Genomic DNA, 13,344 nt, shown 5'->3' on the forward strand with positions numbered 1-13,344 from the left:
GTCCCCTGCCTTCTCTAATGCCCCCCCCCACGAAAAAAATCACCGTTTAAGTGGCAAATGTGCTTTGAAATTAGGCTCAAGTAACTCTTTTGTTGTTGATTTTCATTTTATTTATTTGTGACAGGATCTCACTATTAGCCCTAGCTGGCCTGGAACTCAGTACGTAGATCAGGCTGATCTCAGACTCATGGAGATCCACCTGAGTCTGCCTCCCAAATGCTGGGATTAAAGGCATGAGTCGCCATGCCTAGCTAGTCTCTCTTAACGCTGTGCGATGGTAGAAGGTGAGAAAGGGTGAACTCAGAAGTGAGGAGCATGCATCTGGGCTAGCCTGGGATTCTTCACTGGTTGCTTTGGGGTGGAATGGGAGGGGGGTGCTGGGCTGAAGCTGACCTTCGGACCTTGGGAAAGATCTGCTTCTCCTTGTATCCATGCATGTTCACATCCAGCTCCGTTCCCGTGCTGCCTCTGTGGGGTTCGCACGTGGCTCTCACAATGGCTTGTGTTCAGGTTTGGGCGTGGCTGGTCTCCAGGACAGCATCAGCATTTTCTTCATGCTGTGCACAAGCCTGTGGAGTATGAAGAGCACAGAGCGGTCTCAGTTCTTCAGCATCTTACATTTCAGGAAAAATTAAAACATCCCAAGATGGTCATGATGAATGTGTTGAGAAAAAAATTAATAGTTCAGTATGTTCTAAGTCATTTTATTGGGGGAAAAAAAGTAACCTGGTTTGGGTTACAAGATAAAAACACCCCGGAATTTACAAAAACAGTTACATGAGTTTGCATTTCCTGAATGCGTGATTTGGCTCGAAAAATATGTAGTTTGCAGATTATGAATGTAGGTTCGTGGGCATGGAAGTTATTATTTCTTTAGAGTAAGCCCTCTCAAAACAGCGTTGAGTCATGACATATGTTAATAGAAAACATGTTTCAGATTGAATTTTATATCACGGGACTTGGAAGGAAATAGGCGAGTAGCATCCTCCTGGGGGTCGGCTAGAACGAACACGTGACTTCTTTTGGAACAAATACTTCAGTCCTCCCTGGGAGTAAATCTTTCAGTCCTCTGGACTTTGCAGGCAGAATACATCCCAGCATAATCTCCTTGATGCCTTTCTGTGCAGGCTGTGAGGCACCCCGGGGCCAATTTGCAGATCCTACTGAGGCACAGGGCTGGAGTCTAGTCTGCTTCTCCATTGTCTTTCCCCGGAACTGAGCAAGGTTCCCAGCCTGGCCGGAGTTTCTGAACCATCAGTGTTTCCTGGGCTTCATCTGTTTCCCTGAGCAGGAGCTGCGTGTGTGCACATCGTTGGGAGCTGTGAACGTGGAGAGGCGTGGTGAAAAGAAAGGGCAAGGTGGAGTGGGCTAGAAGCTGCTCTCTACTGTGCACGTGTGAAATCTCCAGCAACGTCACATGAGCAACCCCACGGGTCTGTAATCTCACCCACAGATAACCCAAGCTCCCAAGGATCAGGCTTGAGCTGTAGGGGCGAGTGCATGAGTGTGATGGTTGCTTTCTTTCTTTTTATGGAGATGTGCTTTCTCTTATTTTGTAAGGCCCACTTCTTTTTAAATGTGCAAAGTGATGACTGCATCCATGATGTGGCTGGTCTCCCTCCCTCTGGGGCTCTTCTTTGCCAACTTGATCGTGTGCTTCCGACCTCCATGTGCCCACTGTGGTAAATAACCCGCCCCCCCCACACACACACATCATACACACTCATAAAAACAGAAACACCGTGGAGGCATGGAGAGGTAGATACGATTTAATTCCTTGTATTTTATGGAATTATTAAGGAATGTGTAATAAATGAAATCAGTACCGTGAAAACAAATTAGTAAATAATATTTGTATCTCAGTTGTGTGAATTGTAATATAGTTTCCAGGGTCCCAGGTTCCCATTCCCTACCATTCTGGGATCATTACATCTAGACTGAGAACCAGACAGGCGAGCGTACATCACCATTCTGTAAGGGCATTCCTTCCTTATGGCTACTTTGGAAGAAGACAAGTGATAGAAATCAAGAGTGAATCACGTGTGATTTTATGTATAAGTAAATAAAAATGTAATTTAATTCATTCAACATGATATTTAAACATGTGATATAGAATAAAATTCACAGATATTTTAGTTTTTATAAAAAAATCTTCAAACTCTGGTATGTATCTTCAATCTTAGATGTGGGTCAGTTTAGCAATAATTTAGATGCAGTGACTGGTGATGTGCGGTCGGTAGTTACTCTATCAAATAATAATTGAATAGCGGGAAAGATGGCCTTTCCAGAGCCCGACATTCACAGTAGGCTGTGACAATCACTCCCCGTTTTGCTGTTCCTGTGACCTTCGAATCCTCTTTAGCACAAACGTTATGCCAACCATAGCCAGCCAATGAATTTCAAGATGCATTCTATGACACACTTACTGTCCTTGGTACACGCAGCCCCTGTGCAGCCTGGGTGAGCATTCCAGGCTCCAAAGGAAGAGATGGGGAATGGTGTAATAAATGAATATATCCTGTAGCATTTTGGAAAGTGAGGGATACAATGGAAATAATACACAGAGAAAAATGGGGGACCTGGAGCGTCCAGGGTGGCAGGCTGTTGGTTGTGGGGTAGGTTTAAGAGAGGCTGCCTTCTGAAGCCAACATGAGTGAACTTTGAAGCCGTGGATGTGGAACGGAAGGCGAGATCTGGTCACCTGTGGTTCTCTGCGATCTGAACGCCCATCTGGGGTGCTCATCTGGGGATGTTTGTTTGGGATTGGGGATAGTGTGGAGTCAGTTGGGAGATGGGAGGATGGACCCAGGACTAGCAGAGGCATTGGGCAGCCAGGACACTGCTCAGGGCAAAGCTCCGCCCTCCTCCCTCTGACCGAACTGTGCCGCCACCCTGGACCTCTGAGTCAGCTGAGGTCAGCGCTAAGATGAAGAAGCTCACTTCCAGGAAGACGCTGTAGAGACTCCCGAGGAACTCGGCCTTTGCTCTGGCCTGTGAGCTCAATGTCAAGGCTTGGGTGAGCCCACTTAGGGCTCAAAGAGTTAACTCTCAACCACAGGTGTGGAAACAAAAGGGTTGGATGCCTCCTTGGCTTTTTTTTTTTTCTTGTGTACTTTTGAAGGAAGTTATTGAATCTGATCCAGAAAAAATAATAAACTTGGCTCTTGTAGCCTCGTTGTAAGTTCTTGTAATAAAACTCCAGCCTTGGCAGATAGAGTAATGCTCTGCTCTTGGAAAAAAAAAAAAAAAAGGTCTGGTAGCTTAACCAGAATTTAAAATACCAATGCTGTGCACAGTTCGAACAGAAAAGAACATTCTGGTGAGGACGGGACCAGGTGCACGTTGGCTTCCCGGGATTTGTTAGACCCTAAGCTACCCGGCGATTGCTCCTTCAACAAACCCTTGCTAAGAGTCAAGGTCCTTGGAGCTGGGCTTCTGCGAATTCCCACAGGAAGACATCTGTCATGTTCGGGGTGGGGGCTGGGCTTTCGTTAGAGTGCAGGAGGAAAGTTCAGGGCTGTGTGGGTGGAGACACAGACCTGCTAAGTATGCTTTAATAATTGGGTTTTAGCTGGAGTTATCAGGTGAGAAAGCAAATCATTAGCTTTAAAGGCCTGGCTGAGAGTCACTTTCTGGGGAGGTGGGGAAGCAGAGGCTCTGTAACTGGAGGGCTCTTTTCTTGCAGGGAGCATGGGGAGCTTTCAATAAGCAAGCGATATATTTTAGCATAATTTGCTCATTTATTTATTTTGTGGTTGTTTTAATACATTTTTAACATGTCAATCCCATTCCCCCCCTCCTCTCCTTCCACTCTCCCTACCTTCCCTCCACCCCAGCTCCCATCCACTCCCCTCCACTCCTCAGAGAGGGTAAGTCTTCCCATGGGGAGTCAGCAAAGTCTGACACAGCACTTTGAGGCCCTTCCCCCTATACCTAGGCTGAGTAAAGTATCCCTCCAAAGAGAATGGGCTCCAAAAAACCAGTTCAAGCACTGCCAGTGACCCCACAGACTGCGCAAGCCACATAACTGTCACCCACATTCAGAGGGCCTAGCTTGGTCCTATGCAGGTTCCCCCACTGTCAGTCTGGAGTCAGTGAGCCCCACTAACTCAGGTCAGCTGTTTCGGTGGGTTTCCCCATCATGGTCTTGACCCCTTTGCTCATATTATCGCTCCTCCCTCTCTTCGATTGTGCTCAGGGAGCTCAGCCCAGTGGTTAGTTGAGGATCTCCGCCTCTGCTTCCGTCTGTTTCTGGACAGGGGTTTTAGCTTCTCTGGCTGTGCACCTTAGGCTGTCAACAGTGACTCTTAACCCCTACCTGTGTCATGCACCGTGCCAGGTGAAGAGATTCAGGATGGGCACACGCTTCCTCGGCCCTCAGGTGTTCTTGTTCTTTGTCAAGGGGATGGGCAGGAGGCATGGAAGTCCTGGAGAGAGCAGGGGCCTGGGAGAAGGCAGGAGAGGAAGGCTCAGCACAGTGGTCCAGGCAGGGAAGGACGGAGGACCCGAGAACAGGTAGTCTGTGGAGCACTCTGCGGCTGTCATTGGTTCTTTATGGTGAACCCTGGGATGGAGGGAAGCAGAGACACCCTCTTCCCCACCCGTGTTAAGATGCTCGGCTGTTCTATATTCTCACTTATTTGCATTTTAGGAAGATTTTCCAGGTGACAATGTGGAATATGGTTGAAGGGATGGGATTGGCTGCTGTGTGGCATGTGTGTGTGTGTGTGTGTGTGTGTTTAAGCTAAAAGGCCAGAAATGTGTTAGCCTGACAAAGACCCTGAACCAAGGTTAGGATGAACAATGGAATAAATAAATAATAATATGGAATAAATAAATAAAGCTGTAGGAAGTTTCTGTTATTTTATCCAAATGCAAAGTCCTTGTGCTTACTCTTTAGCTCTTTTAAAACGACAGTTTCACATTCACTTTTTGTGGTGTACCAGGAAATAGGTTTGGTCTCTGCTCTTTGTGTCTGGCACACATCTCCTAGCCCTGAGTGTCCCCAAAGTGCTATCGCCTATGTTAATGTGATGACTGGTGACTGGGGGGTCCTAGACAGCATCCAGTTGGGGGCTGGCTGCCAGGAGAACCAACTGCTTTTTTGAGGCTGGAACTTTCTCTGCACCAGCTGAGGAAGGAAACAGAACTGGACCTCCTCACCACCAGCCAGGAATTTAATTCAGTCCTGCCCATTCAAAGAGACCCTGAGTCTTGCTCTAGTACGACAGTCAGACTCTGAGCTGGTAATGATTGGACAACTGTGGTGTCTGGGGGAGGAGCCAAAGACTGAGTACATGATAAAAGCCCACTGACATTGGCAAAATATTTGAAGGTGTGTGTAACCAAGGACTGAGGATTGAATTCTCTGCCTTGGTTGGTAGGCCTGACTCAGATTAGCAAACAGAATCTTAGGGGAAGAAAGAGAAGAGGGCTGGAGAGATGACTTTATCAAGGGCTCTATATACACAGGCACACCACATACACAGCACACACAGACACACACACACTACATCACATACACACACCACATATACACCTCATAAACACACACACACACAGCACATACACATGCACCATATGCATATACCACACCCCATACACACACATTACACACCACACATACATGCACACATACACATACACACACAATGCGAATGTCATTTTGAAAGGAAGAATATAACCCTATCATAGCAGCAAATGTGGGGATCTTTCAAGGGTTAGAACAGAAGCCCACAGTGTCTGGAAGTCCCAAGCCTCATGCACTGGTCTTGTCCTGGTGCTGAGGGACACCGTCTCTCTCCAGTTCCTTTCTCTACCGTGGAATCTATAGTCATCGCTGGTCCTGAGGATCATGGCGGTCACCCGTGAACGATGTCGTCTGTAGCTCCATCATAGCAGAGGGCTCGTGGAACTGGCGGTTGAGGGGAGGGTGCTGACTGACCGTTTGCGGAAGCAGGAAATTTCCACTGACCTGCAGTCAGGGACACCTCCCTACCCCTGGCAGCTTTGCTTTCTTCTTATTGGAATGTGCCTGAGGAGTGGCGGTAGCTGTGCTTCCAAATTCCTCAGCCCTGAGTTTATGAACCTTGGGGCTGCCTAGGAAGGAGACCGCGCTGAGGCCAGGTTGATGGTGTGTGGCAGGGAAGACAGACAGACCAGCAGAAGCGACCCCTTCCTGGGCCTCACAGTCACGTGGCTCTTTGATGACTTCAGGCTACATTCTGCATAGCTGCTGGCCTCTTCTACTTATGCGATTCTTCATGCCTTTGGAATGCACCAGTAGGATATATCTCTCCATTCACATTGAAAGGAAAAATGCTTGCTTCTCATAATGCATTTAAAACCCAGAGTTAAATTTTATAGCTGTAACACAAGAAAGAACACAGGCAACAACTATCTAGAGATCCTTGCCTTCGCACCCAGACAGTGCAGGCAGTGGGTCAGAGTCCGTGCCCCACTGCTTCAGGCTTTGTTCTTTCAGTGACAAGCTGAATAACAATATGGAAGTGCTTTCTGGCAGCAAGAAGGTTTGACTGCAGGGCTAAAGGGGGGAAAGCCTCAGATGGTGTGAGGCGGTGCCCATGTGTGGCTGCTCCCCAGCAGAGATACCCGGAGGTGGCATGGTTAGTGTGACCCAGGAAGATGGATGGTGAGCTTTGACATGAACAGACAACATCAAAACAGGCCTCCTAAGCTGGTACAGACCAGAAAGGCTTCCTTAAGAAACCTTCAGGAGTCCGTGAAGTATCTCAGTGGGTAAGGCGCTTGCTGCCAAGCCTGACAACCCCCAAGTTGTCCTCTGACCTCAGCACGTGCCTGCATACATACATGTGCCCGCATACATACATGTGCCCACATACATACATGTGCCCACATATATACATGTACCCACATACATACATGTGCCCACACATATATATATATATGCATAAAGTAAATGAATATTGAAACAAAAAAGAAACTAAACTTGACATATATCATAAGACAAGGTACATGGGGATTCATACTAGGGAGTCAGGCAGATGTGTGAGTAGTAAGGACACTTGGTCATTACTCTCTCCACCACAACCTTCTACAGGCAACCAGTGTGTACTGTCAGCATCCACAGCAAGTTTGTTAGTGGATTGCTCGATGTTAGTGGCATTACTAATGGTCCCCAATCTAGAAAAAATTCCACGCAAAGAGTTATGCCTGCTGTTTAGGAAATGACAAAGTCAAAATTTTTAAAGTTTGTCAGTATTGAGAGAGGTGCAGTGTTTCCCCTAAATGTCCAGTTCAGTCCACAGGGGAGCACCAGTATTAATGAAGACCCATGGTGCCTGAAAGGTGGGTGGGCCTCTCATGGAGACTTGTGCGAAATAGCAATGATTCAGACTGTTCCCAGTTCCCAGTTTCTCATCACAGGCTTTTTCAAAGTTCGAAGGGATATCCTGCCTGGGATTATCTGGGAGAAGTGGGTTTGGGAGTTACTTGAGTCAGCTCTCAGAGGGCTTGCCTCTCTTACATCTGCTTGCATAGCGGAGAGAAGAGACAAGTTAGGTATGATGGGTAAATCTGGCCAGCGCTTTCTCTAGTTCTTTTTGGCTCTGGGTGACTATGCCATGTTAACTATGCCGTTCTGCTTGCTTCAGGTGTCGAAGGGTTCTAAGGTCCAGTTTTCATCAGGAAACTTCTCCTCAACAGCAGACACAGAAGAGAGGACTTTTCCTCAAGGAAACGAACATCTGCTAAACTGGGCCCGGAAGGTATACGGAGCAGTGACTTCATTCACGGAACTCAAGATAGCAAGAAACATCTATATTAAAGTGGGAGAAGGTAAGTCCTGCATGGTTTCTGTTAAGGACAGATTTATAACCATTGACTGTTGACCTTTCTGAATCCAGGTGATCAGGGCCAGGGATAGTAGGATTCCAGAGAACTGCAACTGGCAGGGACCTAAGGGGTCTCTTAGAGAGTGACTCTTCCCACACATCCCTCTTCTTTCTCTTTCTGCAGAAACGGGGCTGGTTATAACCAGCTGAGAGGTAGGTGTAGTACAGTTGAGAGAAAAGCAGGTTGCTGTGTGGGATTTAGAGCATCGTCAACCCTGGCATCCAGAACAAGCAAGTGTCTGAAGGTGTGGGGAAAGGCAGTGGTAACTGACGCCATGAAGGATCTAGCGGGATGGGTTCGATACCCGGAGCAGCTTCTTACTTGTTTGCAGATGTTTGAAGCCATTGTCCCTTTATGGTGTTGAGACATCAGTTAAATCTTAGACACCAATAGAGGGAAAATATTATTTTTAGTACTAACACTTGTTACAAGGACACAGTTTGGAGAAAGGAACTACATATGCTGTGATAAGAGTTGGCTCATTTTAATTTCCTTGCCTTGCAGAAAGATATAAATATCCAACAGCTCAGTTTTGAAAGCCTATTTTTTAAGTATTTCAAAATCATTTTTAGTGGAGTATATTTGGAAGGTCCCGCTGCCCCTCCCCCGGAGTTACTAGGAAGTCACTGTCATGGATGGGACCTTGTCCTCGACTGGCTGGGGAGAGCGTTGTCGACAGCACCTGCAACCTTCTCCCCAGATGTCCCACAGGGTGGGGGTGTTGAATGCTTGGTCCCCAGCTTGGGTCTGCGCTGTTTTAAAGTAAAAATGAGACAAGTGCAAGAAAGGCGGTCACCGGCAGTGGTGCGTAAAGGCGGTCACCGGCAGTGGTGCGTAAAGGCGGGCACCGACAGTGGTGCGTAAAGGCGGGCACCGACAGTGGTGCGTAAAGGCGGGCACCGACAGTGGTGCGTAAAGGCGGGCACCGACAGTGGTGCGTAAAGGCGGGCACCGACATTGGTGTGTAAAGGCGGGCACCGACAGTGGTGTGTAAAGGCGGGCACCGACATTGATGTGTTGACTACAGCAAAGACCGTGTCTGGAGTTTTCCCATGTACGGCATGGCAATCCCAAGGAGGAGCTATTGTTTCCGTCCCTGTGTGAGGACAGGGCTTAGGGAGGGCTCAGCGAATGTGCCATGTTACAAAAAAGTGGCAAAGGCCGTTCTCATCTGTAGAACCCCTCACCCTTGAGTCTAAAGCTGTCTAGTGCTTGAAGGAATCTGCCCGCCCTTAAGTCTTACCCAGGTAGGCATATTCCCGAGTGAAGGTGAGAATGGCCTGTAGCCTGAGAGAAAGGGTTTTAGGTGGGAATCGCGTTCGGAAGGCCTCAGTCTGTTCCAGATTGGCTTAGATCCTCATGGTAGTCGGACCTAAATAAATAAAATAAAGAGATTGGAAAAAAATTAATAAAAAAAACCCCAAGATCTCTGCCTGTCTGAGGCAGAATCCAGTAGCATGAAGGGTGATGAATAAGTCTTTCATCGTTAGAATAAGGAGATTTGGAGTGGAAACGTGTAGAATACTGGGCCCTGTTTCCTTGACAACGTGTATAGAGCAGCAGTCACCTGTGCCAGTGTTGTAAGGAGACCACTTGTTTGTTTCCTGGTCACCGGGCAGTTCAGACCCAAAATAATCACACAGAAGCCATATTATTTAAATCACTGCTTGACCCATTAGCTCTAACTTCTTATTGGCTAACTCTTACATCTTAATTTAACCCATTTCTTTTAATGTGTATATCGCCACATGGCTGTAGCTTACTGGGTAAAATTTCGTCCAGCATCTTTCTCTGGTGGGGGCTCCATGGCTTCTCTCTGACTCTGCCTCCTTTCTCCCAGCATTCTGTTTAGTTCCCCCCCCACCTAGTTTGTTCCTCTATAGCTCTGCTGTAGGTCCAAAGCGGTTCCTTTATTAACCAATGGTATTCATAGCATACAGAGGGGAATCCCACATCATGTCAGGAGTCAAGACTCTCAAGTAGCTGTGTTCACACTGAGATGGGGAAACAAAACTAAAAGACCTGATGTCCTGGTGGTAAAAACTGGGTGACTCTGAGAATCCCTAGGGTCCCCTGAAGTTTGACTTCAGCGTTAGTTGGGTCTAAATCGCTGGCCCATGTCACGGACAGGAACATTTGGGGTGAGGGGGAAACTCCTTTGTTAAGCTCATAGACCCCAGGCAATGTTACTGATTATCACCTGGCATCAATCCTGGTCACACCGATTAGCTTCCCAGCCAGGGACCATAGGCTACAAGCCCCAGTGGTTTTTAGAGTGCAGCTCCCACCGTGGAAGCATCGGTGTTACTGAGAACCTTGTTAGAGATGCCAATTTTTAGCTCAGTCTGGGCCAGCTAAACAAGAACTTAGGATGGGGTCAGCACTGCATGTTATCATGAGCCATCCAGGTGGTGGTACTCACTGTCCACCCAGAGTGGAAGAAGTGGGCATTCAGTGTGGACTCTTATCCAAGCACCGTGGACTAATCTCCAGGTTGTAGGCCTTCACTGCAGGAAAAGGAGCCTTTGTGTGACCAACGAAGCTCATCTCTGTGCTCAGAGTCCTTAGCCATGTTAACCTGCACCTTCCCTACCAAGCTTAAGAGGTTCCTACCTGGGGCTTCCCTCTCTAATTAGCACTTGAGTATGTTTTTGTGCCGAGCTTGTGGGAACTCACGTGATCTGGGGGACTCCTCGCAACAAAATGTGATCGGTTCACTCAGCGTAGTTGACAGTGGCATCCGGAACTTTAGGAGAGTTAAACCTTCCGAGTGGCTCGCCCACCCGGGGGAATCCTTGGCTATTCGCCTCAAATTTCACATCGTCATTTGCTGACTCCAGAAGCCTGTGCTCTGTGTCTGTTCTGTGCCAGCTACAAGCCCAGACACACCTGTGTAGGAAATGCAAGCCACAGTCCCAGGAAGGGCCTGGCCTCTTGAGTCTTCTGGCCCATGTACACACCTCCTGATTCTCAACCAGATTTCAGCCCTACGGTTCCAGTATCATTTTCCATCTTGTGACCTGGGGGAGGCATCCTAGGGCTGCAGCTGTGAAGTACGCATTCCTCATCACACATCTGGAAAACCCCTTAGCAGATGCAGCGGGGCGCCCCTCCAGGAGCTCCAACTGTGAAGCTGTGGGCTGTTTCCTGGGGCGAGGTTTGTAGAAAAAAATGCAGGATGCATGCGCCAACCCTCTCTTGCAGCAACCACACAAGCAGGGGCCATATTGACAACTGTGCCCTTTGTGCTGAGGTGGTGCCGAGGATATTGCCAGGGTTAGGGCCACAGTGCTGCAGTGCGAGCTGCGGACCAGCAAACAGAAGTTGTACCAGGTTGGGGAGGGGGCAATGTCAGCGCAGCCTGAGAACCTTGAAAACTCATCTCCGGTGTTTAGGTGCCACTGTGGATGTGAACCCCAGCATCCCATCCTTAACATTTAAAAGACACAAAGCTGCCTTACTAAAGTGCCGGGTCTGGTTAATCCCCCCCTGATAATCTGCCTCACTAAAGTGCCGGGTCTGATTAATTCCCCTCCTGATAATCTGCCTTCACCTAGAACTTCCTGAACACCAGCTGCCACGGTGACAGCAGCTTCTGTTTAAGTATTTAAACCACAAGATGGAAATCCCTTTGGGGGTCGTGCTCTGTAATGAGCATGGGTCACTGGGGAGTATCTTCAGATTTTGGAACTGGTATGTCCTTTCCCAGGTCGGGGTAGAGAGCAGTCCTCAGCCCAATGGTATTTATAAAAGCACTCTGAGAATGGGAAAGAGCTGTGTCAGAGTTAGTTGTGTAAGGCAACCATGTAAAAAAGAGTAAAAGTGTGTCTTCTCTCTCTTCCCCATCCTGCCCACTTTTAATTTTAATTTCAGGGTAGAGAACCAATAGGCATTTGTATCGAGGCTGAAGGTATCCAAGGAGAAGCCTATAAGATTGAAAACAGACTCAGTGTTGAGTGTGCTCAAGGGAAATACGTGTCTAGGCGGGAACCTCTTGGCAGACAGACGACAGTTAAGCCTGCAGCCCAGAGGAGGAGATGGCCTGGGACAAGTGGGTACCACAGGAGTGGCTGGGTTCTCAGGAAGGAGCTAAGGTTCTGAGTCTGGATTATTTGTCTTTGTAGGCTTCCAGTTACATGCATTTTCTGAATATGTCATAATTTAATTTTTCCTTATGGCATGTATATCTTTTTTGATTTTTGTTTTTTGAGATAGGGTCTGTAGCCCAGGCTGGCCACAGATTTGCTATGTAGCCAAAGATGATCTTAAATTTCTTGTTTTCCTGCCTCTGCCTCCTGAGTGGCCAGCTTATGGGGCTGTACCACCACACCTCAGACACAGCAGTGGCGGTGGAACCCCAGAGCAAGCACCTTATCACCTGAGCTACATTCCCCAGCTCGGGGCTGAGAGTCTCAGCCTTGGCTTACGTTAGAATTAACTGCGGAGCCCTACAGAAAGGAAAAGTGTCCATGATATCCTGAGTCGGAGTCTAAGGGACAGAGTCCTAACAGGTCCAATCTGGATCACAGGAAATGAACAGGAACCAGAAAAAGAAGCCACTAGGAGCTCACTGGTAGTCAAAGTGGGGCACCTTTCTGCAGTAACTGAGACACAGATGAGCCCCTGCTGCCCCCGCCGCCTCCGCCGCCCTTTGGGCTTGTCCTGTCTGTGTCCTGAATTTGCTCAGCCTCACCATCACCTCTGTCCTTATGGTCTGGTTCTGTAAGCTCAGTGGTTTGACCAGGCACCCCTTCTGTCTTTGCTTGCAGATCAAGTGTTCCCTCCCACGTGCACCATCGGGAAGAATTTTCTCTCCCTCAATTACCTTGCTGAGTACCTTCAACCCAAGCCTGCTGAAGGCTGTGTCCTGTCCAGTCAGCCCCAGGAGAAGGAAGTGCACATCATTGAATTAATCGCTCCCAACTCAAACATACACAGGTGAGCCTGTATGCACATGTGACCTCATGTGTGTGTGGTGTGTGCGTGTGTGTGTGGTGTAGTGTGTGTGTGGTGTGTGTGTGGTATGTGCATTGCGGTGTGGTATGTGCATGTATGTGATGTGTGTATGTGTGTGTGTGGTGTGGTATGTGTGTGTGCGTGTGTATGTGTGGCGTGTGTGAACGTGTGGCGCGTGTGAACGTGTGGCGTGTGTGTATGTGTGGTGTGTGTGTGTGCGTATGTATGGTGTGTGTGTGTGGTGTGGTGTGTGTGTGTGCGTATGTATGGTGTGGTGTGTGTGTGTGTGCGTGTGTGGTGTGGCGTGTGTGTGTGTTGATGGAGTGGATCTTCATGGTACATACGAAGGACGGCACAATCTGCCACTTATGCTCTTATTCTGCCTCTCAACTTCCTATGCTGGCCTGGAAGTTTGATTCTTCCTATTGAAAATAATTTGTTTTTTAAGTCAAAAAAAATTATTATTTTCCATGCTGATCTGTATTTCATATGGACCAGTGACTCAAAGTTTAC

General features: G+C 48.0%; 1 protein-coding gene across 3 annotated transcripts in view; it reads left to right on the plus strand.

Annotated features, from left to right (window-relative positions):
* Tgfbr3 (transforming growth factor beta receptor 3) overlaps positions 1-13,344 on the plus strand; it is a 186,701-nt gene that overhangs the window by 127,933 nt on the left and 45,424 nt on the right. For all 3 annotated transcript variants that reach the window (XM_085691529.2, XM_048447105.3, XM_085691528.2), the window contains 2 exons: positions 7,635-7,818; positions 12,645-12,813. In XM_085691529.2, the coding sequence (XP_085547655.2) occupies positions 7,635-7,818; positions 12,645-12,813 (353 nt within the window). The remainder of the gene's footprint in view (positions 1-7,634; positions 7,819-12,644; positions 12,814-13,344) is intronic.

The sequence above is a fragment of the Myodes glareolus genome, chromosome 8, assembly GCF_982192425.1.
Source record: "Myodes glareolus chromosome 8, mMyoGla1.1, whole genome shotgun sequence".
Taxonomy (NCBI): Eukaryota; Metazoa; Chordata; class Mammalia; order Rodentia; family Cricetidae; genus Myodes; species Myodes glareolus.